The 27,464-nt window shown below is 51.6% G+C and overlaps 1 protein-coding gene across 1 annotated transcript; it reads left to right on the top strand.

Annotated features, from left to right (window-relative positions):
• Nucleotides 1-1,575: 1,575 nt before the first annotated feature.
• Nucleotides 1,576-27,354, top strand: LOC136506417 (golgin candidate 6-like). Its single transcript, XM_066501338.1, has 18 exons — nt 1,576-1,868; nt 2,106-2,158; nt 2,307-2,434; nt 2,534-2,733; nt 2,831-2,904; nt 2,991-3,060; nt 3,530-3,583; nt 3,681-3,776; nt 3,903-3,953; nt 4,042-4,131; nt 4,243-4,356; nt 4,446-4,517; nt 4,621-4,806; nt 5,445-5,542; nt 5,791-5,839; nt 5,944-6,009; nt 13,900-14,655; nt 26,582-27,354. The coding sequence occupies exons 1-18, from the start codon at nt 1,812-1,814 to the stop codon at nt 27,140-27,142; spliced, it is 2,775 nt and encodes a 924-aa protein (XP_066357435.1). The 5' UTR covers nt 1,576-1,811; the 3' UTR covers nt 27,143-27,354.
• Nucleotides 27,355-27,464: the final 110 nt, after the last annotated feature.

The raw sequence follows: 27,464 nt of genomic DNA, 5'->3' as shown, positions 1-27,464 counted from the left end.
ACGACGAGCTTGGCTGGGCACGAACCAGCCAACCAAACATGCTATAAGCAACCCACATTGTTGACAGCCCGACATGCCATACAGTCCGATCAGAGATCCATCTCTACCACGTCCTTCCTCATTGAGCCACCCATTTGCTCTTTATGACCACCTCTGCGATTTAGAGATGACTAGTAGAAGCAATACCGACATCTGCTTACTTAGACAATTACCTTGGTATAGAAGTGATTATAGTTTAACACCAATGATACACACGAGAATCATGTTTTTAGATGGCAGATAAGAGATTTAGTTAACCTGATAATGATCATGTTTGGGTGAACTAGTCGAGGGTGGATCAAGCCATGGTTTGCTAACGAGTTTGTTTCTAGAGGTTGCTAGGAAGGTTTAGAGTTCATCTAATAAGGTACATTGGGTTAATATAGCCTAGTGAAACTCTAGGTCATCCGTGGCTAGCCTACCAAGGTTTGAATTTGAATGGGTTCTTCTAGAGTTTAGGTTAGGTTTAAGGTCACGATTGGCTTACCACATATCTTGTTGAGCATAAAAAATGTCGCAAGTTGATGTAGAGTGGTGTTGTTGGAGATTGCCCCTTGATCTTTTCCTTCTTTGTCCAATAACTAGAGAAATGCAGCTTTGGGAAACCTTTCCCTAACCAAGGTGATGAGAAAGAGGTTGCCCATGTGATTTTCCTTCTTTTCTACTTCTTCCCTTCTTATTGTCTTTCTTCTTTCCTGATCCGAGTGGCCAAGCTGGCCATAGATTTAAGCAAGAAGGAAACCTCCTATAAGGGACACTCTCAAAAGTAGATGTTAATAAAGGGTTCATAGTTCAAACAGATGTTTGATAAAAAGGTATTGAATATATTTTCCAATTATTTACACATAAAAATATGGAACCAATTAGCTCATTATTCTCCTTTGAAAACCTGGAGCTAGGACGAGGCGGTAAGAACCCCAGTTTTACTCTAAAAAATATCATAGTGATAGGCCCACCAAAAATAATAAGCTACTTAATTCAGATTGGTAGCGCAGTGTTGTAGATACTGCTATAGCTTTTTCGAGCCTAGTGATATGATATCGTCGATTGTCCCGCTATTATAAGACGTTCCAAATTATATATACTCTCTTAGCTTGAAATAAAATACAATATAGATATTGCTATAGCTTTTTCGAGCCTAGTGATATGATATTGTCAATTGTCCCGCTATTATAAGACGTTCCAAATTATATATACTCTCTTAGCTTGAAATAAAATACAATATGTTTTGTTTTTTCTACATTATTAGTTTTACTTTATCTATAGACATGGTATGTATCTAATTGCTGTATCTAGAAAAGTCAAAACATCTTATAATTTAGAATGAAGGGAATATGTAATTTGAGAATATATAATGTGCCAAGTTTTAATATAATAAATCTCATTTACCTTATTAGGAAAAAAAGAGGAGCCATTCCAAAATTTACAGCAATCAATCAATTTTATAAAAAAGAAAACAGGAACCTGGGCCGCGGCCACGTCATCTCGCTGAGCAAATCCAGCAACCTTCCGTGATTTTCCTAAAAAAAAAAACAACCTTCCGTGACCCCCGACTCGACTCGTCTCCATGCCCCGACTCGCCTCCGCCGCATCCGACCCGACCCAACCCCGCTCCGATCTCCTCCGCCGCCTCGGCGGCGGCGACTGCCCCTCCCGCGAGCGCCCTTTCACCGCTGCAGTTGACACGCCACCCGAGCGGTTCCTTCGTCCCTCCCCTTCCTCGTCGCTCTTCCCATCCTCGCAGGGCGCCACCGAGGCGGAAGGCGCGATCCATGGACCGGTCGATCAACTTCCGAGGCATCGCCGGGAGCGCCGGCAACATCATGCAGGTTCGCGCGCCCGAATCCCTCGCGCTCCTTATCCGAACCCCGCCCGAGGGACGACCGCCCCCCCACGCCCCCGCCGCTGCTGCGGTCGCGGGGGCGAGTTGCTACCATGATGGACATCACCAATTTTGAGTTCTGGGTATTATGTCGTAGTGGAATTCAAGCTCGAGATGCTAGTGGTTGGTCAAGTCGGTTTGATGCTTACTTACCTCCCGTTTGTGTTGCGTGTGTCTTTGGCAGGGAATGGGGAAATTCGTTTTCGGCAACGAGGGGATCGAGTCCAAGGAAGATAGGTAGGCTCAGTTGCAAATTTCATGTTTGGTTTTTACTTCACTCACAGACTCGCTGCAATGCTGTCTGCTCTTATCAAGCAAAAGTAGCAATTGATTTATGTGCATCACCTATATCAGTTAATCCTACCATTGTGCCCCTTGGATGCAGCTACGTCGAGAGATATCTTGACCGGATAAGCAATGGCACGATACCTGATGACCGGAGGTCTGCCATGACCGAGCTGCAGTCTCTTGTGGCAGAAAGCCGCTCGGCACAGATGTCGTTTGGAGCAATGGGTATCTCCTTTCTCCCTGTGTCCTGATATTTGTTCTCTAGCTGCTCTGGCGAGACTGGTGCATATTTACATTTGTTTCCTTTTTAATTTGCAAAAATAGGTTTTCCTATCCTCCTCAATATTTTGAAAGAAGACCGCGAGGATGTAGAGCTTGTGAGAGGTGCCCTTGAGACCTTTGTGAGCGCATTGACTCCTATTGAGACGTCACAAGGGCCAAAGACTGAGGTTCAACCGGCGTCGGTGAACTCTGATCTGCTGTCTCGAGAAACGGAGAATATTTCTCTTCTTTTGAGCTTATTGGTGAGTACTACTCATCTTTTGCCTTAACAGCATGTAACTTGCATCACCTGCTTCATGTGTCCTGAGTCCTGGCTTATCGCTCCTGTTTGGTTTGAAGTCAGAGGAAGACTTTTATGTGAGATACTACACAATCCAGCTTCTAACAGCTCTACTTACAAACTCGCTGAAAAGGTGCCCAGTAAGTCATTTTTGTGTCCTGTTGAGATGCCATGACTACATTAGAATCCCATGTAAGTGCCTTTTATTTTGTTTTTCAGGTTACAGGAAGCAATTCTATTGATTCCTCGTGGTATAACAGTTCTAATGGACATGCTTATGGATCGTGAGGTCTCAACATTCTCTGCCTATTTTCTCACTCTCTTAGGAAGAACACATGCCGCTCATGACATTCTAATCATTTTATGCTTTTATTTATTGTTTGCCCTTGTATGTGTTAGGACAGTCGAATGTTTGTGGGAAGCTTATATGCTAATTTATATGAACATTGCGTTCTCAGACTAGAATGTTTCCGAAATCAATGAATATACAATCAATTTAGTCTGGGTTGTTATATAGCCTTTTCTGAACGATTCAGTACATGTCTACTCAGACATTCCACATATACTGAACACCTAATTCTACCATAGACTCTAATTATAGTATTTTCAAAGATGCAGTCCTCTTGTAAATGGTAAACATAGTATTTTTGTTTCATATTTTGATCCAAGCTTTTCAAAATGATATATCATGAGTTCACGACCAATCCTTATGGTATCTTATTACTCATGTAGTTGCCTATTTTTGTTATACCTTGCAGGTCATAAGGAATGAAGCACTGTTACTTCTTACTTATTTGACTCGGGATGCAGAGGTTAAACCTGTCTAATACTAGATGTTGATTTGTTATGTTACTGGCATTTTTTCACTCCTTTTTATAACTAAATTGACTTTAATTCTCTTCATTCCAGGAAATTCAAAAAATTGTTGTATTTGAGGGTGTGTTTGAGAAGATATTTAGCATTATCAGGGAGGAGGGCTATTCTGATGGAGGTGTAGTTGTTCAGGTGGAAAATTGCTTATTAGTGTTCTTTATCTGAAATTGGCTGCCAACTTTTTTTTTTTCAGTTCCCATATTAAGGTTTTAGGTATATAAAATTTAGTTGGTGCTAATATGTTCCTTATTTGAGCAGGATTGCCTGGAACTGCTAAATAATTTAATTCGACACAGTGCTTCGAATCAGGTTCATCATTCTTCCAAAACCTTTCTGAAAGTTTTAATTTGTTAGATTTTTCGTTAATGCCACTTTTTTACTTTGTTCCATCAATCAGATGCTTTTGAAAGAGACAATGGGCTTTGACCCATTGATATCAATACTAAAGATTAGGAGAGGCAGTGCATTTAATTTTACCCAACAGAAGGTATTATGTTCATCAGTCCAGCTTCTGTTCTTGATGATAAATTCTTGGAATATCTGTCTTTAGTTTGGATTAGCAACATTTTACTCAAGCTATAAACTGTGCCTTCTTTAGACAGTAAATCTCCTCGGTGCTTTAAATACTGTGGAATTGCTTTTGATGGGGGGCCCATCCAGTGAAGCAGGTAAAGATGCTAACAAGAACGCAAATCAAACTGCATTGGCTCAGGTATCCTTTCCTCCCTTCAAACTCTTTAAGCGACACTGACATCCATATGACATGGAACTGAGCTTCATATGTGTTCCCCTTATTGATAGAAAAACATTCTGGACCATCTTCTTTTGTTGGGTGTTGAGAGTCAGTGGGCCCCTGTCGCCCTCCGCTGTATGGTAATTCCCTTAGGACTGTCTGCTCCCTTTTCTCCTGCATTTTTCCCTTTTCAACCAGTGAATGATGCTACCTTGTTTGGCACTGGCCATAAATTTGTTCCAGGCACTGCGATGTATTGGCAATTTGGTGTTAAGAAATCCTCAGAATCTTGATTCTCTTGCAAGAAAGCAAGTTGGAGAAGAGCCTCATGTTCAACCTGCACTGAATGCTATCTTCTCTATAATCTTGCGGACCTCTATAGTGCAGGAATTTGTTGCTGCTGATTATGTATTCAAGTGTTTCTGCGAGGTGGTTATTCTATTGTTGTGCTCGCTTCTTTAATTATGTCTAAACTAGCAAGCACTAAGAAGGCAAGGAGTCACTGTAGTAAATATTTGTGTATCATCATCCGGATCACAAAGTCATATTTCTTTAGCACATATGTACTCTGAAAATAAAAAGATGAAACATAGGAATGGCTCTCTGCACTGGGTACGCCCCTTTTTTGAAGGGCGGGCCTGGTGCAAGCGGTAGAGTCTTACCGCCTGTGACCGGAAGGTCCCGGGTTCGAGTCGCGGTCTCCTCGCATTGCACAGGCGAGGGTAAGGCTTGCCACTAACACCCTTCCTCAGACCCCGCACAAAGCAGGAGCTCTCTGCACTGGGTACGCCCTTTTTTTATAGGTATGGAAGGCCTAGCATAAAATTGTGTAACATTACATGCAATGATGCAAACTGAAGTAGAACTAACTTTACTGCTCAAGTGGAAAACTTTTGATTTCTAGTACGCATGGTAATCCAAGAATACTTGTTCAATGTTCTAACAATTTGTGCTTCTAAAGTCTTCACATGTAACTGTTGGTTAGTATTTGTTTGAAACTATTACGCTTTCATGTTTTTTCCTTAACAAAGCACATAACAATCTTTGGTTTGCCATTTGTGAAATAGAGAAATCCTAGTGGCCAGGCATTATTAGCATCAACTATTGCTCCACATCCGAACCAAGGAGATACGCATGGACCTGCTAGTGACATGCCTTTTGGAAGGTTGGTTTGTTGGTTGTACATAAGTTGTATCTTACATTAAAGGACATTAACCTTCGCTGCCTTTTGCAATGTTTATAAATTACTGCTTGAGCCAAGGCCAAAATAACATATATCTTCACCATTATATAATTTTGGCCATCCCACTCTGGCATTTCTTTTGTTGCTTCTGCCAAACCCATGTGATTTGTTGTAGTATCAATTTCATCATGAACCATTGACAGTTGACATACATTGCCTTTTAATGACAGTGTACTTCTGCAAGCTCTGGTTTCAAGTGATGTCAATGGAGATATGGAGGTGAAGTCTTGAAAACCTAAAGCTCCAGTTTACAGGACATTCAAGTGGTCTCTGTGTAGCTGTGTTTAATTAATTGTTCTAACATTTTGACCAAAATTACACAGGCATGTTGCAGAGCATCTAGCGTTCTTTCTCACATTATCAAGGACAACTTGCAAAGCAAGGATCATGTATGCACCCTTCAACCATTCATTCATTCTACCTGTATATAAACTTAAGTAGCAAACCAGGTTTTTTGCTTCCATAACACGAATTCCTTCACAGAACCCTGAGGAGGGGGAAACGAGGGGCGGGATGCGAAGCGTCTATCCCTCTCCCGTCGCCTCGCCTACCCCTGCCTCCCCGCCGACGCTCATCCCGAGCCCGTCGGCCACCTCCACCTCGGCCGCGCAGGCGGCCAATCCCTCTCCATCGGCGACAGCTACCGTCTCTCCCTCTCCCGTCACCTCGCCTTCCCCTGTCTCTCCCTCTCCCGTCGCCTCGCCTTCCCCTGCCCCTCCGCCGTCACTCATCCCGAGCCCGGCGGCCACCTCCACCTCGTTCGCGCAGGCGGCCAATCCCTTCCCATTGGCGACGGTTTCCTCCCCTCCCTTGCTCTCTCGCGGTCGTTCCAAGCATGAGCGGTGGGACTGCGATAGTCCGGGCTCGGAGTGATCCGACGGTTCTGTTCTATCCTTTCGCGACGTCGTCATCTCGTCTGCTGGCCCGAGCTCCTCGGCTCCTTCGGCGGCCGTGGCGACGGATATTTCTGCCGCAGTTGAAGTTATCCTAGCGCCAGCGCCTCCGCCTCCCAGGATCGTCCTTATCCGCCCCTCTGCTCTTAGGCGGCGTGGTGCTGAGAGGCCTGGTCCAGGCGGTTGGGTGAAGTTCGTGTCGCGTGGCGAGTGGCGGAGACGCCGGCGCGAAGCACGCCCCCCTCGTCGTCAAGTCCCTGCTGATTTAGTGGGCAAATGTTTCAACTGCTTCTCTGCTGGCCATACCGCGCCTTGTGCCGTCAGAGAACTAGGTGCTTCCGTTGCCGTTCACCGGGGCACCGCTCCTACGTGTGTCCCATGGAGTCAGCTGGTGGCGGTGTCTTGCTGCCGGAGCGCATCTCTGTCTGGAGGCGGCTTGGGCCAGTCATATCGCCGCCCGGCGCTTCTCGCAACGGTTCTTCGGCCAGTGAGGAGTCTAGGGTCGCGGCGGCTAGACTGGTCGGCGATGCGTGTGCTGTGCGTGGCCCGGGAGCTGCCATGCGTGTTTGGAGGCGCAAATCTCCAGCCCAGTTGCCAGCCGGACCCAATCCCCGCAACGGCACTCCGGCGGGTGAGGTCCCTGGTGATGGTGGCGAGGACTGTCTGCGGAGCTGTGACACCGGGACCAGGGCAGCCATGGGCGACAGGGAGAGGTGGCCGCGTCGTTGACGTCGGCCTCGTTTCCGACAGCCGGCCGTTTCTTGCACTCCTGCTGATCCTGGGCCCTCAATTTCTTCGGCGGTGGCTCCTCCTGATGCCCTTGCCGCGCCTACGCAGTCTCTTCAATGCATTATCAACTGGGATGATCGTATGGCCAGGGCATAAGAAGACATCGCGAATGCCGTGATCGTGACTGTATGTGGGGTGGAGCCATTGGCCCCTGCAGGTGAGGTGGCGGAGGTGCTCGCCGCTCGTCTGGGTGTCGAGGCGGGTTCCCTGGTGCTTCGTCAAACCTCCAGCTCGAGTTATCTCCTCGTCCTTCCTGATTCTGGCTTCGTTCAGCGATTGATGGATCAACGACAACCTCCCCTACGCTCGCCTACGTTCACCCTCCTATGTCAGCGGTGGAGTCGGTTGGCCGGTGCCTCGGGGCGGGTGCTGCCATGGTTGATCGACGTTGAGCTTCGGGGAATTCATGCACATCTGGGAAACCTCAACTGTGGAGCAGTTCTTGAGCCCCCTGGCCTGTATTCAGCAAGTTCACCCAGACACTGTTGGGTTGAGGGACCTGGTCTCTTTCAGATGTTCAGCATGGTGCTTGGACCCTTCTGCTCTCCCACCCACCAAGGAGCTGTGGGTCTCTGAACCTCCGGTCGCTGCCATGGATGGTCCCTCGGTGAAGAGGCTTCTGTCCTACCCTGTTGAGACTCGGTTCTCTGTGCTGCTCGGGCCCGGCGCTCCTCCCCCTCCGCCATCTCATGCTGGGAGCAGAGGCGGTGAGGGTCCCTCTGATCGACGGAGGCGCCGCCGTCCATCTTCCCCGACGTCATCTGATTCCTCCGCGGCGGGCGATGAGGGAGGTGGTTCTCGACGTCGGCCTGTCCTCGAGCGGGTGGGTCTTTCCTCGTCATGCGTCGTCCACGTGGCGGATTCTTTGAGCGGCGTCTTCATGGCGGCCTCTGCGCCAGCGGTTCTTCCGGAACCGGTCGCGGGTTCCCAGGAAACAAGCGATGTAGCTCGGGGCTCCCCAGACGCTGAACCCCTCGGGCTTGCGGACATTAATCTAGCGGCGGCTGCCAACGGCTTGGAGGGCCCTATCGATGGCAGCCCATCAATGGTCTCTCCTACACTTGTGCGATTCGAAGTGCTAGAGGATCTGGAGCTCCCCTCTACTGGCTGCGTTCCACCTGGGCCGGCCTCTCTTGGGCCTGTGGACTCCCCAGTTCCAGACCCGCTGTTGGCCAAAATTTCCACTAGGCTTCTGATGAGCGGCTTCAGGACTTCGGCTGTGAGGCTGGGGACCGTGGTGAGGCGACGGAGTGCCTGCCGGCCTCACCGTGTTCGTCCCTGTCTCTCCTCCGACGAGGCGACGGTAATGCCGGCCTCGCCTCTGACTCCTCCACCTTCCCCTCCCATCCTTGTTTTCGACCTCCTGGTCACTCCGCCGCTGCAGTCTCAAGCTCTGGTGAAGCCAATCTTGGTTTATTCTCGGCGTCACTTCCGTCCTTCCAGGTTACCCGCGGTCAGGGTTGAGGCTACGGAGCTTGCTGCCCCATCTCCGGTCTCCTCACCGATGCCCGCGGCAGCTACTGCATCTGCTCCGCTGCCGGCCTCCTCTCTGGTTGACCCGACTATCTTAGGGGCGGGGCCTCTCCAGGCTGGCCGCAACGGTTCTGCCTCCGGCAGCCGCTGGCGAGCCCTCCCCTTCGGCGGTGGATGTGGGTGTCATTCAGGAGGCCCCTGCTCCGCCTCCGGCCTCCTCCACGGTAGTCTCGGCGGCTTCGCGGGCTGCCTTCATCAACAAACTTGCTCGGCGCGCAGGAGGCCTTCTCCCTGTCCCGGCCATCAATAAGCGGCGAGACAAGACCGTACCAATAGGTGACACCCCCCGACGCAGCCGTCGCCTTGCTGGTGCGAAGTCTGAATTTGGACTCAACGACCTGGAAAGGAGATCGAAGAAGGCAATGAGGACTCTTGAACTCATTGAGGAGCATGAAGGTATAGATCAACAGGCCTTGGATGAATATGCGAAATTGTTTGAGCAGCCCCTACCTGATGCTCATCTCCAGGCTCTGACAACTCTTTTCCATTGGTCTCTTCCTGAAAGTCTGGATGAGGGAGAGGGTGGTGTGCTGCTATGTTAAGTCTCCTGATGTCTTTTCTTGGTCGTTTGACATGATTGTCATTTATGGATCCTTCCAAAATTCTGATTTGGAATGTTAGGGGTTTGAATTCTTCATCCAGACAAGACTCTGCGGTCTCTTGTGGTTTCTTCGCGGTCGGATATTGTGTGTGTTCAGGAAACAAAAATTGCAGGCTTATATCGCAGGATTATTCTCTCAGCTCTTGGAGCTGATTTCTCTGATTATGCTGTTGTCCCCTCCACTGGTGCTAGTGGGGGCATTCTGATTGCCTGGAGATGTCATATCGGTGTTTCTGGAGTCAGGATTGATAATCACAGCGTAACAGTTCAGTTCGCTGCTGAGGATGGGCAAGCGTGGTGGTTAACTTGTGTCTATGGGCCGCAAGGAAATGAAGATAAAATCCATTTTCTGCAGGAACTACGTGGTATCCGAGCAGCTTGCCCAGGGCCGTGGATGATTGCCGGGGATTTCAATATAATTTATAAGGATGAGGACAAGAATAATGCTAATTTTAATAGGGCCATGATGGGTCGTTTCAGAAGGTTTATCAATGATCTTGCTCTCAAAGAGATTCCGCTGCATGGCCGCAAACTCTGTTTTAAAGGCGTCGCCTAGGCGACGCCTAGCCGTCCAGGCGTACCCAGCTCGCCTTGGGAAACAGTGGCGCCTTGTCGCCTAGGCGTCCAGGCGTACCAAGCACTCGCCTGGACGCCTAGCCGCCTTTAAAACATGGGCCGCAAATTTACGTGGTCAAATCAGCAGGTTTTCCCTACTCTGGTAAAGTTGGACAGAGTTCTATGCACTGTGGACTGGGAGGACAGATTTCCTAATTGTTTGTTACAGAGTTTGGCTTCGGATGATTCGGATCACTGCCCCCTTTTGCTTGGCCTAAGGGATAACAACACTCAGGGTCGTCGCAGGTTTCATTTTGAGTCCTTCTGGCCCAAATTGGATGGCTTTCAGGAAGCCGTCTCCGCATCCTAGACCTCGGTTCCTGCTGCTCCATGCCCTTTCATAACTTTGGCAAGAAAATTCAAGGCTACCACCACAGGTTTGCAGAGTTGGAGCGACCAGATGGTCGGTCAGGTGAATTTCCAGCTTGCTTTATCTAGGGAAATTCTCCATCAGTTTGAGATCGCCCAAGATAGTCGTCAGTTATCCTCGGGGGAATTGTGGTTCAAAAACTGTCTAAAAAAGCACAGCTTAGTTCTAGCTTCCCTTCAACGCACAATTGCTCGGCTGCGCTCAAGGATTAGTTGGCTCCGTGATGGAGACGCAAATACAAAGCTCTTCCATCTTCATGCTCGTCACCGCAAGAGGAAGAACTTTATTGGAAAAATTGTCGCTGGTGAGCAAATTTGCACTAGTCATGAGGACAAAGCTGCAGCTATTGATGATTTCTATGAAAATTTGCTGGGTAGCTGTCCTGACAGGGAGTACACTATCAATTTAAATGAGTTACAAATCGTTGCACATGACCTTGCTGATCTCGAACTCCCTTTTAGTGAGGAAGAAGTGTGGAATACTATTAAAATCTTACCTTCAGACAAAGCTCCCGGGCCAGATGGCTTCACGGGTCGCTTCTATAAGGCTTGCTGGCCCATCATAAAGGAAGATATTATGTCGGCGGTTTCAGCAGTTTGGAACAGGAAGTTTGTGAACTTGGGCGTCCTCAACTCAGCCTATATTACTCTCCTCCCTAAAAAAGATGGTGCTGATCAGCCTAAAGATTTTTGACCCATAAGTCTGGTTCATAGCTTCGCCAAATTAATCACAAAAATGATGGCTAATCGCCTTGCTGGTCGTCTACAGCAAATGGTCTCTCCGATTCAAAGTGCCTTCATAAAAGGGCGATTCATACAGGATAACTTCATGTTGGTTTAGCAAACGGCGAGGCTTCTTCATCAACAAAAGCAGCCTCGGATTCTTCTCAAGTTAGATATCTCCAAGGCCTTTGATTCTGTGTCGTGGCCTTTCCTCCTAGAGGTACTGCAGCAGCTTGGTTTCGGGCAATTATGGAGAGATATCATCAGTGGGCTGCTCTCCTCGTCTTCAACCCAAGTGCTTTTAAATGGGGTGCCTAGGGATCTTATTCATCATCGCCAAGGATTGCGGCAAGGTGACCCCCTCTCTCCCATGCTTTTTATCTTGATAATGGATGTGTTGGGGCATATGATTACTAAGGCCACCAGTGAGGGTTTGCTGCTACCCCTGTCATCTCGTGGTTTACAGCACCGCATCTCTATGTATGCTGATGATGTGGCCCTCTTTCTTCGCCCGGAGTCTGGGGATATCACTACAACCATGGATATTCTTAATCTGTTCGGTGAAGCTTCTGGGCTCAAGACTAATCTGCAGAAAAGTACTGTGATCCCTATCAGGTGTGCTGAATTGGAGATTGCTACAATACAAAACCTGCTGCCCTGCCCTCTTTCAGAATTCCCATGCAGATACTTAGGTGTGCCCCTATCTTTAAGAAAACTAACTAAAGAACAAGTGCAGCCTATTATTGACCGCATTGCAGATCAACTACCTAGTCGGAAGGCAGATCTAGTGACAAGGGCTAGAAGAAGGGTACTAGTACAATCTGTTCTTACTGGGATGCTCATTTACTTGGCTATGGCCTTTGATTTTCCTACATGGGCTTTCAAAGCGGTGGATAAAATCCGGCGCGGTTTTCTTTGGAGAGGCCATAAAGATGCAAAAGGTGGACATTGTCTGGTGGCCTGGGTCAAAGATTGTCGACCACCGGAGCTGGGAGGTCTGGGAATTTCATATCTCAAGTCTCTTGGCTGGTCCTTGCGCATGAGATGGGTTTGGCTGCAGAAAACAGAACCTCATCGTCCTTGGGCTGCTCTCCCATTACATGTGCCTGAGCAAGTGAGAACCTTCTTCTCTGTAGCTGTGAATTCTATAGTTGGAGATGGTGCAAATACTATTTTTTGGACAGATAGGTGGCTCCATGGGCAATGCATTGCAGACCTTGCCCCTCGCCTTTTCGGAGCTATTCCCAAGAGGAGGGTTAAGCAGCGCACTGTCCAGGACGCTCTCACTAACCAGGCTTGGATTTCGGACATTCAGGGAGCTCGCACAGTAGGTGTGTTGGTGGAATTTCTCCAATTATGGGATTTATTGATGGATTTTCAGCTGCAGCCGGAGGTTGAGGATAGACACATATGGAGGCTCTCCTCCAATGGACAATACTCGGCTAAGTCGGCATATGATGGGTTCTTTGTGGGTTCTACTCACTTTGGACCATGGGAAAGAATCTGGAAATCTTGGGCACCGCCTAAGTGTCGCTTCTTTTTGTGTCTGGTCGCGCACAACAAGTGCTGGACGGCTGATCGCCTGGCACGTCGCGGGTTGCCTCATCCTGAATATTGTCCTCTCTGTGACCAAGAAGAAGAGACTATTGACCATCTCCTTGTCCACTGTGTGTTCGCAAGAGAATTTTGGTTCAATCTGCTCAGACAGGTCGGTCTTCAGATTCTGTCCCCTCAGCCTACAGAGTTGTCCTTCCATGCTTGGTGGGAGAAAGCTAGCAGCAGCACCGCTGATGGGCTGATAAGGCAAGGAGTTAATTCGCTTATTATACTTGGAGCATGGACTATTTGGAACCATCGCAATGGGTGTGTTTTCGATGGAGCAGCTCCAAGCTTAGCTGGTGCTCTGATTTTAGCTGGCGAGGAATGCCGCTTGTGGTCTATGGCAGGGGCTCGAGGATTATCTTTCCTGACTGCCCTCCTCCCCGGTAGTTAGAGTGTCTAACTCAGTAGTGGTCGTCTTGTGTGTTTATGTCACCGGCGTGAGTGTAATCCTAGAAACTGGGGTGGGTGCGTGTGTGTGTGGTGTGTAAGGTGTTGTTTGGGCTCTTGCCCTTTATTCTCTTAATTTAATGAAGCGCAGCTCTCCTGCGTTTTCGAGAAAAAAAAAGTAGCAAACCAAGTACCCTACTGCTAAGGTTTGACTATTTTTTAGATGATGGAACAAAATATTATTCCGACCTCTAAAGATCCAGGATGCGTATGGCCAATAATTAACACAATTTTTGGACCACATGATAGAACATAACCCTAACACATGCCTTACATCACCATTCACCGCTGATAACATGGCCGAAATATTAAGCGGTGTAAATCTAATTATTAACTGACTCCACTATTCTATTTTGAAAATAAAATAAAATGGATATTGAGCTGCGTTGACACATGACCTTTTCTTCTTAGTGTTGTTGGTAGAACTAATCATATGCTTCCTCGCTTGTGATGGGAGTATCTGAGCTTGGCTCGTTATTGTGTTATGATTCTTCTTCTTGATCCTAAAGTAATTAATATTTAGTCATGTTATTTTTCTTATACCCTTAAACTATTTGGGGCTTTAGTGCCTGTTTATGCCAATTCTTTGACTACTATAAGGCACGATTCAGTAGCGTGTCTCTGTCTCATATGTGTATTTGTTTTATGCCCCTTGTACAACTTAAGACAGAAGGTTGTCTCACAAGTCACAACTGATGTTTTTTCAGGTATTGCAAATTCAGCTTGAGACACCTACACCGTCCTTGGGGCGCACTGAGCCGGTATTGCATCGTATTGTCACATGTTTGTCCATTGCAGCTTCAACAGATGGAGAAAACGACCAAAACAACCAACCAGAACCATACATTCAACCTGTTATTCTTCGGCTACTCATCATATGGCTTGTTGATTGTTCAAATGCTGTCAACTGCCTTTTGGAATCAGCAGTGCATCTGAACTACATAATAGAGCTTGCTTCAAGTAAACGTTACACTGCTTGTGTTCGTGGACTGGCTGCTGTTGTTCTAGGTGCTTGCATCCTGTACAATGCTAGCCGTGAGAAGGGTCGTGATGCCTTTGCTGTTGCAGATGCTATAAGTCAAAAGATTGGCCTCACAACATACTTTTTGAGGTTTGATGAATTGAGGAAAAGTTTGGCACATCCATTGTCAGAGCAGCATCACCGCAAGGAGCTCTCCCGATCAAGTGCGAATAGCATGTCAGATTTCCAAGAGATTGAAGAGGATGAAACAAATAAAGACGATCAACACCCTGTCCTCTCAGAAATATTTGATTCACAGTTTGTTAATTTCCTTAGTAAGCTTGAGGCTGATATTAGAGAAAACATAATGGATATATTTAGTCGGACAAAAACTGCAACTGCAGTCCTTCCTAATGAATTGGAGCAGAAGAACGGGGAGGTCGATGGAGAGTATATCAAGCGACTAAAGTCATTTGTAGAGAAACAGTGCAATGAGATGCAGGTAGGTTTCCATTTGTTGCCTTCAGAGAATTTCCTGTTGAATTACTTCAAAAATTCAAAGCTAAAAAATGATGTTTTGTGCATTGCCATGAAAAAAAAAGAAATGACTACTATTTTGGGACACCTGACAATAGTTTAAATTTCATTAACATCATTTTCTTAATCCAAAAGACTAAGCAGTTAGCAAACATGAAGGGTCTCTTGGCATGATCTTGTCAGAAAGTGATTCTTAAATTAGGTTATTCACTATGTTCTATGACTTAGTGTTAATAAAACTTCATGTATTTCTCATTAGTTGGAGCTTGCTCCTTAAGACACCACCTTCTTGAATGGTCTAGTCTTCTGGGCAGCACTGAGGTTAGGTTGTCAAATACTCCGGTACTAGAGGACCCTATGTTTTATTAACCAATAACAAGCTGATTGATGCAAACTCAGACATTTGAAAAGTTCCTTTGAAAATATTTTAGATAACATGGTTCTCATAAAGTTAACATGTGAATTGTTGTGCAAGTGGCCATACATAATTGTTTCTAGATTGATGGGTTTATTGCTGGGTGCCTGTTGTTGCTAGTGTATTTTGTTGGAGGTACAGAGTGTTTTTACTCAGCTAGGGATAACACACCCAGGCGACTGCTCTTTCATATATAGGAGATAAGTAGCACATTGATTGTTAGTCGCTGAATTCTCACTCTTGGTAGTAGGAGAATTCTTACTCTCATCGAGAGAGGATGACACTAGGAGTTGGGGCAATTTTCTTGTCTATTTCTCACACAAGCTCACACAAATGCCATGCCAACCCAAGGGGTTGGGGTTACATATTTATAGGCTGCTAGCCAGCCAAGCATATGCCAAGATGCTAGTCTAAGATGCTAGTCTAAGATGCTAATATGCTGTCCTAGCTAAGATGCTGTCCTCTAGTCTAAGATGCTGTCCTCTAAGATGCTGTCCTCTAGTCTAAGATGCTGTCCTAAAAACAGAAAAAACAGCCACAAGGACCATGACCATGTGAGCATCATAGCCCCACAAAGACCAGCCACACATGAGACTTATCCATCATTCTCCCCCTAAGTCTTGTGCGTCGTCTTGTGGGAGAGTTGAACCATCCCGGTCCTGGAGCAGAGCTCAAGGAACTTGATCCTCCCAAGGGGCTTGGTGAGCAGGTCCGCAAGCTGGTCCTTGGTGTTGATGTAGCTCGCCTTGATGCTCCCTTCCTCCAAACAGCTTCGGATGAAGTGGTACCTCACCCGGATGTGCTTGCTGCGTTCGTGGAACACGGGGTTCTTTGCCAGGGCCAGAGCGGACTTGCTGTCCACCCTGAGCTCCACCGCTCTAGTGTCCCTGCCGAGGAGATCACCAAGCAGTCGAGCGAGCCAGAGCGCCTGAGTCGAAGCGGTGGAGGCCGCTATGTACTCGGCCTCGCAGCTGGACAGGGCCACCACCTGCTGCTTGACCGACTGCCAGCTAACGAGGCACTTGCCGAGGAAGAAGAGGATCCCGCTCGTGCTCTTGCTGGTGTCGATGTCGCCGGCGTGGTCGCTGTCGCTGTACCCGACGAAGTGTGCCGCCCCAGGGCACCTCGGGTAGTAGAGGCCGTGGTCGAGAGTCCCCGCAACGTAGCGGATGATCCTCTTCACAGCCTGCTGGTGCTCCGTCGTCGGTCGCTGCATGAACCGACTAACGTAGCCGACGGAGAATGCCAAGTCCGGCCGTGTGTGGGCGAGGTAGCGAGGCTCCCCACAAGACGCCGGTACTGCGTAGCGTCCACCTCCTCCGTCGTGCTGTCGCGGCTCAGCTTCAGCCTCTCCTCCATCGGAGTGAGAGCTGGGTTGCAGTCGGTGAGCCCAGCTAGCTCAACGACGCGCTTGGCGTAGGCGGTCTGTCGAAGCGTGATCCCAGAGTCATCCTGGTGTACCTCGATTCCCAGGTAGAAGGAGAGAGGCCCCAGGTCACTCATCTGGAAGGTGGCCTTCATCTCTTCCTTGAATGCCGCCACCTCCGCATCCTTGGTGCCGGTGATCACCAAGTCGTCGACGTAGACACCCACCAACAGGGCATTACCTCCATTGCCCCGTCGGTAGATGGCCGCCTCGTGCGGGCTTTGCTCGAAGCCCATCCCCTTTAGCGTGGAATCCAGCTTGGCATTCCACGCCCTCGGTGCCTGCCGCAAGCCATAGAGGGCCTTGCGCAGGCGGAGCACCTTGCCCTCCTTGCCGGGGATCGCAAATCCCGGCGGCTGGTGCACGTAGACCTCCTCCTTCAAGTCGCCGTTAAGGAACGCCGACTTGACGTCCATGTGATGAACACGCCAGCCCTCCTGGGCAGCTAGCGCAAGGAGGAGTCGCACGGACTCCATCCGTGCCACGGGAGCAAAGGCGTCGTCGAAGTCGACCCCCTCCTGCTGCACGAAACCTCGTGCCACCAAGCGAGCCTTGTGCTTGACGATGGCACCGGCTTCATCCCTCTTCAGCTTGTACACCCACTTAAGGGTGATCGCGCGATGACCACGAGGAAGGTCAGCAAGCTCCCAGGTGCGGTTCTTCTCAACCGCATCCATCTCCAACTGCATCGCGGCGCGCCATGCCGCGTGTCTCTCGGCCTCTGCGAACGACCGAGGCTCGCCGTCGTCACATGCAAGGTGCAACTGCGCCTCCAGGTCCTCCAGGTCATGAGGCACCAGTCCCGGCACCAACTGGTCGCCGAGAAGGTTCTCCATCGTACGGTACCGCAACGGCTCGCCGTCGTGGTACGCGTCGATGCGCTCCTCGTCGTGAGAGAGCGGAGTAGCGAGCTCAACCGGGCTATGCTCGACACGAGCTGGTGTTGGAGTAGACGTTCCCGGAGAGGTGCCTGTCGGTGCTGGAGTGCGTGGCGTTGCCGGCTGTGGTGAAGCCGGCGAAGAACTCATCGCAGCCGAGGTCCTGGCTGGAGAGCGTGGAGCTGTCGGAGTAGCAGGCGCCGGGGTCGGTGGAGGCTCGGGGACTGGGGTAGACGCGCTCGCCGAAGAAGAGCTGCCTACTCCCCCAGCTCCCTCGAAGTGGACGTACTCGACAGTGAAGTCGTCGTAAGTCGGAGCCGAGCCATCGTCCACCGCCTTGTCCCACGCCCATCCTCGCCCTTCGTCGAACACAACGTCGCGCGCCGTGCGCACACGCTGTGTCTTCGGGTCGAGGATGCGGTAGGCCTTCGAGCCCTCCGCGTAGCCGATGAACACTCCCGGAGTGCTCCTGTCGTCGAGCTTGCTGATGTGGCCAAGCTCCTTGGCGAACGCGAGGCAGCCAAAGACCCGCAAGTGGGAGACCGCCGGCTTGCGCCCATGCCAAGCCTCGTACGGCGTCCTGCCGTCGAGCGCCTTGGTAGGCGAGCGGTTGAGGATGTAGACGGCCGTCACCACCCGCCTCTCCCCAGAAGACAGCCGGCATCCCCCTCTGCTTGAGGAGGGCCCGAGCCATCCCCACAACCGTCTGGTTGCGCCGCTCGACGACGCCGTTCTGCTGCGGGCTGTACGGCGCGGAGTAGTGGCGCTGAATGCCCTCGTCAGCGCAGTACGACGCGAATTCAGCCGCCGTGAATTCGCCGCCGTTGTCGGTGCGCAGCACGCGCAGCTTGCGGCCGCACTCCGCCTCCGCAGAAGCCTGCGCGCGTCTGATGGCGTCCGCAGCCTCTCCCTTGCTGCCGAGGACCATCACCCACATGTAGCGGGAGAGGTCGTCGACGAGCAGCAGGAAGTAGCGTCGTCCTCCCGGTGTGGCCGGTGTCACCGGGCCACACAAGTCCCCGTGCACGAGCTCGAGCCTCTCCTTGGCTCGAAAGCTCGCCTGCTGGGGAAAGGGGAGTCGCCTCTGCTTCGTCAACACGCAGACGTCGCAGAGCTGCTCCACATGGTCGAGGCACGGCAGGCCTCGCACCATCTCCGTGGCACTGAGCCGCTTCAGGGCCTCAAAGTGAAGGTGCCCGAAACGCTCGTGCCACTGCCACGCCTCGTCGTCCCGACGAGCAGCGAGACAGAGGGGTTGTGCCACCTGCACGTTAAGGACGTAGAGTCGATTTGCGCTTCTGGATACCTTGGCAAGAAGGCGACGACGACGATCCCAAATCCTCATGACTCCGTCCTCAACCACCACGCGCGAACCGTTCTCATCCAGCTGTCCCAAGCTGATGATGGAGTTCCTCAACGCGGGGATGTAGTAGACTCCGGTGAGCAGCCTGTGCTCACCAGACACGGCGGTGAAGATGATGGAGCCGACGCCCTTGATCTCCACGCCGGAGGCATCCCCAAACTTGACGGAGCCTCGGACGCTAGAGTCAAGCTCGGTGAAGAACTCCCGTCGACCGGTCATGTGATGGGTGGCGCCGGTGTCGAGGCACCACCCGTCAGTCTTGTCGTTGCCGGAGCTGTCGCCGAGGAGGGCGTGTGCTTTTGGCTCGTCAAGGTGGAGGAGAGCCGCTGCGGCCGGTGCCGCTGGAGGTAGCTCGATGCTGGCATGTGCCATGAACAGAGCCGGCTCCTCCTCCTCCGCCTGTGCGACGTGGGCCTGGCCGCGTCGTGGCTGTCGACAGTCCTTGGCCCAATGGCCAAGCTGGCCGCAGTTGCGGCAGGTGTCGTCTCGTGCCGGCTTGTGCCTGCCGGCGGCGCCGCCCTGGGCGCCTCCGCGGGCATCACCCTCGGCACGTCCTCGCGCCCCGGCCTGGGCGTCTCTGCGCGCCTTGCGCGGCTTGCCACGCTTGCGGCCGCCTGTCGCGGAAGAAGGCTCCCCCTTCCTCCGGTCACCTTGGCTGGCAAGCCACTGCTCCCGAGTGAGAAGGAGCTTCCCGCCAGTGGTGATGGGCCCCGAGAGGGACTGTGGCTCATCGCTGTCGACGACCTTGAGGCGACCTATCGCCTCCTCGATCGACATCGTGGAGAGATCCAGCAGAGACTCGATCGAGCGAGCCATCTGCTTGTACTTCTCGGGGACGCAGCGGAAGAGCTTTTCGACAGCTCTCTCCTCGCCGTAGGTGTCGTCGCCGAACTGCACCATCTTCTGCAACAGAGTATTGAGACGGAGAGCAAAGTCATCAACGTCCTCACCTGGCTTGAAGGCCAGGTTCTCCCACTCCTTGCGAAGTGCCTGCAGTGTGGACTTGCGGGCGCGGTCGCTGTCGATGCGTGCCGCAGCGATGGCGTCCCAAGCCTCCTTGGCAGTCCGCTTGCTGGTAAGTGAGAACTGCATCTCGGGCGGGACTGCAGCGATGAGAGCATCCAGCGCCCGTCGATCTAGGTCGTAGTCGACGTCGCCGTACCGGACTGCCTCCCACATGTGCCGCACCTGGAGCTTTACCCTCATCACCGCAGCCCACTCGACGTAGTTGGTCTTGGTGAGGGTAGGCCACCCACCGCCGGGACCGACGTCCCTGACAACAGCCTGGAGCCCGTGGTAACCACGGTACCGATCCGGGGAGAGAGAGCCATGCTGCCTGTGAAGGCCGCGCTCTCCATCGACCCGTCGGTACCGATCCGGGGAGAGAGAGCCACGCTGCCTGTGAAGGCCGCGCTCTCCATCGACCCGTCCGCCACCGTTGCCGTGCGCGCCTCCTCCAGGAGCGCCGCCGCCGTGCGCGCCTCCTCCAGGAGCGCCACCGGCGCGTCCGCGCCTGTCTGGGCTGCCGCCGCGCTCGTGGGCGTGCGCGGCTGCCCCAGGAGCGCCACCGCCGTGCGCGCCTCCTCCAGGAGCGCCGCCAGCGCGTCCGCGCCTGTCTGGGCTGCCGCCACGCTCGTGGACGTGCGCGGCTGTCCACTGCGCCGCCCGCGCTCGCGCTGCCTCCCTCTCTAGCAGCTCGAGGTCCGCGTCGGCTGTGTCGTCAGCGGAAATGGAGCTGCCGATGCTGCCGCGCAGAGCCTCGACCTCCGCCGCCGCCGCACGCGCTGCATTCGCCGCCGCCGCTGCTTCCGCCTCCGCTCTGGCTGCTGCCAGCTCCGCCGCTGCTAGCCTCGATGCCCTTGCCGCCGCCGCAGCGGTCTCTGCCGCCGCTCGCTCGCGTTCCTCTGCCGCGGCAAGTTCGGCCTCCTGCCGACGCCGCGTGCTCGAGGCGACCGAGCGCTGAGACTGCTCTGCGGACATGACGCGCTACCGGGGGGCTGCTGCGTGGGGAGAGGGCTGCTTCAGACGAGCTGGGAGAGGAGTGAACAGGAGCGGCCGGAGGAGCTGCTGCTGCCAACAACTGGGGCTGTTGTGGGGCTGGGAGAGAAGATGAGCAAGAGATGCTCAGGCTACAGGATAATACGGCTCCGATACCACTTGTTAGTCGCTGAATTCTCACTCTTGGTAGTAGGAGAATTCTTACTCTCATCGAGAGAGGATGACACTAGGAGTTGGGGCAATTTTCTTGTCTATTTCTCACACAAGCTCACACAAATGCCATGCCAACCCAAGGGGTTGGGGTTACATATTTATAGGCTGCTAGCCAGCCAAGCATATGCCAAGATGCTAGTCTAAGATGCTAGTCTAAGATGCTAATATGCTGTCCTAGCTAAGATGCTGTCCTCTAGTCTAAGATGCTGTCCTCTAAGATGCTGTCCTCTAGTCTAAGATGCTGTCCTAAAAACAGAAAAAACAGCCACAAGGACCATGACCATGTGAGCATCATAGCCCCACAAAGACCAGCCACACATGAGACTTATCCATCATTGATTACATTGATGGCTCATTTAGAGCATTAACTAAACAGCTAACTGCCTGGGTACTTGCACAGTCACTTGTGCTGCCCAAGGCCTTAATAGCAGAAACATAATTAAGCACAGATAACTAAGTGATAACTGGGAGCAGGACTTAACTTCTACAGTTCTCCCCCTAAGACCTGCTTCCCCCCATCCTTGATCTTCATGATCCCAATCTTGCTTCTCATGTCTTCAAACTTGGCCTTGCCTAAGGCCTTAGTCAGAATGTCTGCCAGTTGATCATTTGTGGCGACGAACTCAGTCTTGATGCTGCCTTCTTCAACACAATCTCTGATGAAGTGTTGTTTGATTCTTATATGCTTGCTTCTGTCATGAAAGACAGGGTTCTTTGCAAGTGCTATTGCTGATTTGTTATCCACTCGCAGCTCTACTACTTCCACTTTCTTTCCCAACAATTCAGCAAGTAACCTGGACAGCCACAGAGCTTGTGTTGCAGCAGTAGTCATGGCAACATACTCTGCTTCACAGCTAGATAAGGCAACCACTCTTTGTTTAATGGACTGCCAACTGACCAGATTGTTGCCTAGGAAGAATAGACAACCTGTAGTGCTCTTGCTTGAGTCAATATCTCCAGCCAAGTCTGAGTCACAGTAGCCAATGAATCTGGCTTCACTGGATGCCTTGGTGAAGTGCAGGCCATACTCCAGACTGCCTGCCACATACCGAAGGATACGCTTCACTGCCTGCTGATGCTCTATGGTGGGCCTTTCCAGAAATCTACTCACAAACCCGACTGCAAATGCCAAGTCAGGTCGAGTATGAACCAAATATCGCAGGCTTCCAACCAGCTGCCTGTACTGTGTTGGATCAACTTCCTTGGCTGTACTCTTCTTGCTCAATCTTAGCCTTTCCTCCATAGGAGTGGCTGCTGGGTTGCAGTCCACCATACCACCCAATTCCAGTATCCTTTTGGCATAGTGAGTCTGTCTAAGGGTGATGCCATCGGTGCTCTGCTGTACTTCAATGCCCAGATAGAAGCTTAAGAGCCCGAGGTCACTCATCTCAAATGTTGCTTTCATTTCAGCCTTGAAGCTTTCAACATCCTGCTCTTTGGCCCCTGTGATGATCAAATCATCCACATACACACCGACAAGCAACAGAGAGTTTCCAGAACCTCGCCTATAGATTGCAGCTTCATGGTTGCTTTGTCTGAAACCTTTCTTCTTCAATGTTGAATCAAGCTTTGCATTCCATGCTCTTGGTGCTTGCCGTAGGCCATACAGAGCTTTGCGCAAGCGATACACCTTGTCTTCTTGTCCAGCAACAACAAAGCCAGGCGGCTGATGCACATATACCTCCTCGTTGAGGTCTCCATTCAGAAATGCGGACTTGACGTCCATCTGATGAACAGACCAACCCTCCTGTGCCGCCAGAGCCAACAAGACTCGAACGGATTCCATGCGTGCGACAGGGGCGAAAGCATCATCATAATCCACGCCTTCTTGCTGGACAAAGCCACGAGCGACAAGTCTGGCTTTGTGTTTGATAACATTACCGTGTTCGTCCTTCTTCAATTTGAACACCCACTTCAGGGTGATTGGATGGTGACCAGCAGGAGGCTTCACAAGCTCCCAGGTCTTGTTTCTCTCTACTGATCGCAGCTCTTCTTTCATTGCTACGCACCACGCTGGATCTCTCTTGGCTTCAGTATGCGAAGTTGGTTCGCTAGAGTGCGTTAGATGCAGCTCTGCGAACAGGCGAGTTGCAAGTGGCGGTGTGGGCTGCTGGCCAATGATATTGCTGACAGTTCTGTAGCGAAGTGGTTCATCCTCGTGATAAGCATCCAGTCGATCATCATCATCCTCCAGAGGCGTGGCATGCTCAATCTGAGGACTTGGTGGCAGTGGTGACACTTCCAGTGCCGCTGGAGCAGAATTAGCTTGAGGATGAGTTGATGCGGAGCCCTCTGCTCCTTCAACTCCAATTGGGCTGTTTGGTGCGGGTGTTCTTGGTGAATCCGGGAGCAGAGGCGACGACGGCGGCGCTGGTTCGCTCACCTCCTCTGACCAGACATACTCAACTGTGAATTCACTGCTGTTCACAGCTGATGGCCCAGATTCCGGCGAGGACCAATCCCAGCCATGTTCTTCATCAAATACAACATCACGGCTGATCCTGACACGCCCGCTCACAGGCTCAAACACCCTATATGCCTTAGCTCCTTCTGCATAACCAATAAACACGCCGGCCTCGCCGCGGTCATCAAGTTTGCGCAGCTGACTGAGCTTCCTTGTGTATGCCACACACCCAAACACTTTCATGTGTCCCAGAGTTGGTGAACGTCCATGCCAGGCCTCATATGGGGTGATCCCCTTCAACGCACGTGTCGGTGATCGGTTCAGTATGTGGACTGCTGTCATCACAGCCTCCCCCCAAAACCGAGCTGGCAGGCCCCTCTGCTTAAGCAGTGCCCTTGCCATGGCCACTACTGACTGATTGCGCCGTTCAACTACCCCATTCTGCTGAGGTGAGTGGGGAGCACTGAAGTGCCTCTTAATGCCTTGTTCTGCGCAGTAGGTAGCGAAATCAGCAACTGTGAATTCTCCTCCATTATCGGTGCGAAGCACCCTGATTTTCTGACCACTCTCCGCCTCTGCGCTCAGTTTGATGCGCTTGATGGCTTCTGCTGCTGCATCCTTGCTTGGTATGAGCGCTGCCCACATGAAACGGCTAGCGTCATCGACGAGCAGCAGGAAATATCGATTCCCTCCAGGTGTTGCAGGTGTCACTGGTCCGCAAAGATCGCCGTGCACCAGCTCAAGGGGTTGTTTGGCACGGTACTGTGTTGCAGCTGGGAACGGGCGCCTTCTCATTTTGGTGGTGACACAGGTGTCACACACCTGCTCCACATGGTCAATAACCGGGACACCGCGCGCCATCTCCTCCTTCCCAAGTCTGCGGAGTGCATCAAAATTCAAATGCCCCATCCTCTCATGCCACTGCCACGCTACATCTCCTCTGCATGCTGCAAGACAAAGTGGCTGGGCTGCATGAAGTTGGAGTGTGTACAATCTGTTAGCCCCTCTCTTCACCTTGGCAATCAAACGGCCAGTGTGTTCCCAGATACGTAACACGTCGTGATATATCTCCACCTTGGAGCCAGTCTCGTCAAGCTGACCCAGACTGATAATGGAATTCTTCAGGGCTGGTATATAGTACACACCCTGCAGCACCCTATGCTCACCAGTTCTTCCTTCGAAAGCAATCGAACCGATGCCTTTGATGTCAACCTTGGACGCATCTCCAAATCGGACCGTGCCTCGCACGTCCGTGTTCAAGTCAGAAAAGAGCTCACGCCGTCCAGTCATATGGTGTGTAGCTCCTGAATCAAGGTACCACACATCTGCCTTTTCTTCATCGCCATTGGCACCAAGGAAGGCGCGGGCTTTTGGTTCTTCCAGATTCACCTCTTGAGCAGCATAGGTGTATGCCGGCGCGCACTTATCAAGATCAACGAGCCCATGCGCCAGAAACAGAGCCCCATCATCCTCGCATTCTGCATACTGCACACGGCCATTGTGGCCGCCGTCACCGCCGCCTGCGCCCCCTCGGCCACCAGCGTGCTGGCCTTGATTGCCACCGCGGCCGCCGCCACGACGGCCTCTGCCCTGTCCGCCGCCGCGGTCACCGCCACCATCACGGTCACCATCTCTGTCTCGGCGTGGATGAGGGCAGTCCCTTGCCCAGTGGCCCTCCTGGCCACAATTGTGGCAGGTATCGCCACAGCGTCCACCATCGCGGTCGCCGCCACGGCCCTTTCCTCGCCAGCCGCCGCGACCGCGGCCACCACCGCCGCCTTGGCCGCCGCCGCGCTGATTCTTTGAACTAGAGCCAGCAGAATCATCCCCGCCGCCCTTCTTCTCCTTCCAGCGTGCGCGCCATTGCTCCTCAGTATACATGAGCTTGTCGCCGACGGTGATTGGCTCGGTAGGCGCTTGCTCTTCACGGTCATCAACAGCCTTGAGCCTCCCAGTGGCTTCCTCAAGCGTGAGCATGTCAAAGTCCAGAAACTGCTCAATAGCAACCACAATCTGCGCATACTTCGACGGTACTGTACGCAGATACTTCTCCACCACACGCCTCTCATCGATGTCCTGATCACCATGAAGGACAAGCTGTCGATGCAGAGTTGAGAGGCGGAAGGCAAAATCTTCGACGCTCTCTCCTGGCTTGACACTGATGTTCTCCCAGTCGCGGCGGATGCGTTGCAGCGTCGCGCGGCGGACCCTGTCCACGCCGATGCGCGCAGCAGCTATGGCGTCCCACGCCTCCTTCGCCGTCTGCTTGTCGATGAGCGGAATCCCCATCTCCTTGGGAACCGCTGCGACAATCGCCTCCATAGCCCGCCGGTCGTCGCGGAACGAGACCCGCTCTCCTTCAACTGCGTCCCACAGATCGCGGGCCTGCATTCGCAGTTTCATCTCTTGGCTCCATTCGTGGTAGTTCGTCTTGGACAGCATCGGCCAGTTCGTGCCGCTGCCCGAGTCCCTGTATACGACCCTGTCGTACACAGGCGACTCCCGACGCCCGCCACCGCGGCCACGCCTGCGGACTGGCGGAGATGGAGACCTCCGGCGCGGGCTCTTGACCTCCTCCTCTCCTTCTTCATACTCCAGCTCCTCTTCTTTCTTCTCTGCTGCAATCTCCTCCCTCAGCACCCGCGCGGTCCTTGCCGCCTCCTCTGCAGCCGCCGCCGCCTGCCGCGCCGCCTGGACCGCCTGCGCAGCTGCCTCCTCTGCAGCTTTCAAGCGCGCGGCCCGGCCAGAGGAGTCCTCCGCATCGCTGACGCCCTTGGCAGCCTTCCTTCGGCGCTCAGAAGATGTCGAGGCCATGGATGAGAAAGCAGGGAAGGGGGCTCGAGTAGAAGATGAGAGAGAGGTGTCTAACCTGGTCTCTGATACCAATTGTTGGAGGTACAGAGTGTTTTTACTCAGCTAGGGATAACACACCCAGGCGACTGCTCTTTCATATATAGGAGATAAGTAGCACATTGATTACATTGATGGCTCATTTAGAGCATTAACTAAACAGCTAACTGCCTGGGTACTTGCACAGTCACTTGTGCTGCCCAAGGCCTTAATAGCAGAAACATAATTAAGCACAGATAACTAAGTGATAACTGGGAGCAGGACTTAACTTCTACATATTTCAGACACTGCTGTACCTGAAAGTATAAGAAGCTGACACTGATATTTATAATGGCATCTGTCAGGACTTACTAGCTCGAAATGCAATGTTAGCAGAAGAGTTAGTGAGAACTGGTGGTGCCACCACAGATACTTCACACAAACCGAGCAGTGGCCGAGAAAGGGTCCAGATTGAAGCCCTCAGACAAGAACTGGAGGGAGCGAAACGACAGATAGAGGCACTCAAAGCTGAGAAATCCCAGATTGAAGCTGAAGCTAACAACCAAAGAAACCTTTCAGTAAAACTGGAGTCTGATCTCAAGAGCTTGTCAGAAGCTTACAACAGCATAGAGCAGGCCAACTACCGCTTGGATGCCGAGGTAAAAACCTTGCGGCAGGGAGGCAGTGTGCCGTATCCTGACGTGGAAGCAATAAAAGCGCAAGCCAAGGAAGAGGCTGAGAAGGATGGTGAGGCGGAACTGAATGATCTACTCGTCTGCCTCGGCCAGGAACAAACTAAGGTTGAGAAGTTGAGCACAAGGCTGGCAGAGCTCGGTGAAGATGTGGATACCCTTCTGCAAAGTATTGGCGATGACACTGCCATTCCGGATGATGACGATGAAGACGAAGATGAAGATGAAGAATAGTGATATTTATGTAACCCTGTAGTTCTGCTGCTGTAATCCGCCCTCATGTTGGGTCATGATGTTGTGATGGCAATTGGCAAGTGTACAGTGGATACTGTGTAGACAAAGGCACCGTTCCATTTTAAGTTATTTGTGGAGAATGGGACTAAATAGCTGACTCGCGCTCTTGTTGAATTTGATTCTCCGAATAAAATTTTATAGTTGATAATTAACTTAATTTTATATTATGGTTAATTGTTTAGTACAGTTTTGTGCGTAAAGCACTTAACAATGCAACATTCTTCTCCGACTAAACTTGAATTTTGATAGCAGTTTGTCTTTT

Source organism: Miscanthus floridulus, chromosome 15 (assembly GCF_019320115.1).
Source record: "Miscanthus floridulus cultivar M001 chromosome 15, ASM1932011v1, whole genome shotgun sequence".
NCBI classification, from domain to species: domain Eukaryota; kingdom Viridiplantae; phylum Streptophyta; class Magnoliopsida; order Poales; family Poaceae; genus Miscanthus; species Miscanthus floridulus.
The sequence above is the reverse complement of the archived record's forward strand: the minus strand, read 5'-3'. Positions and strand labels throughout refer to the sequence as shown.

Coding starts and splice junctions, on each gene's coding strand:
- LOC136506417 (XM_066501338.1), top strand. CDS start 1,812: ATGGACCGGTCGATCAACTTCCGAGGCATCGCCGGGAGCGCCGGCAAC. Junction 3,061..3,529: donor ACATGCTTATGGATCGTGAG/GTCTCAACATTC, acceptor TATACCTTGCAG/GTCATAAGGAATGAAGCACT. Junction 6,010..13,899: donor ACTTGCAAAGCAAGGATCAT/GTATGCACCCTT, acceptor ATGTTTTTTCAG/GTATTGCAAATTCAGCTTGA.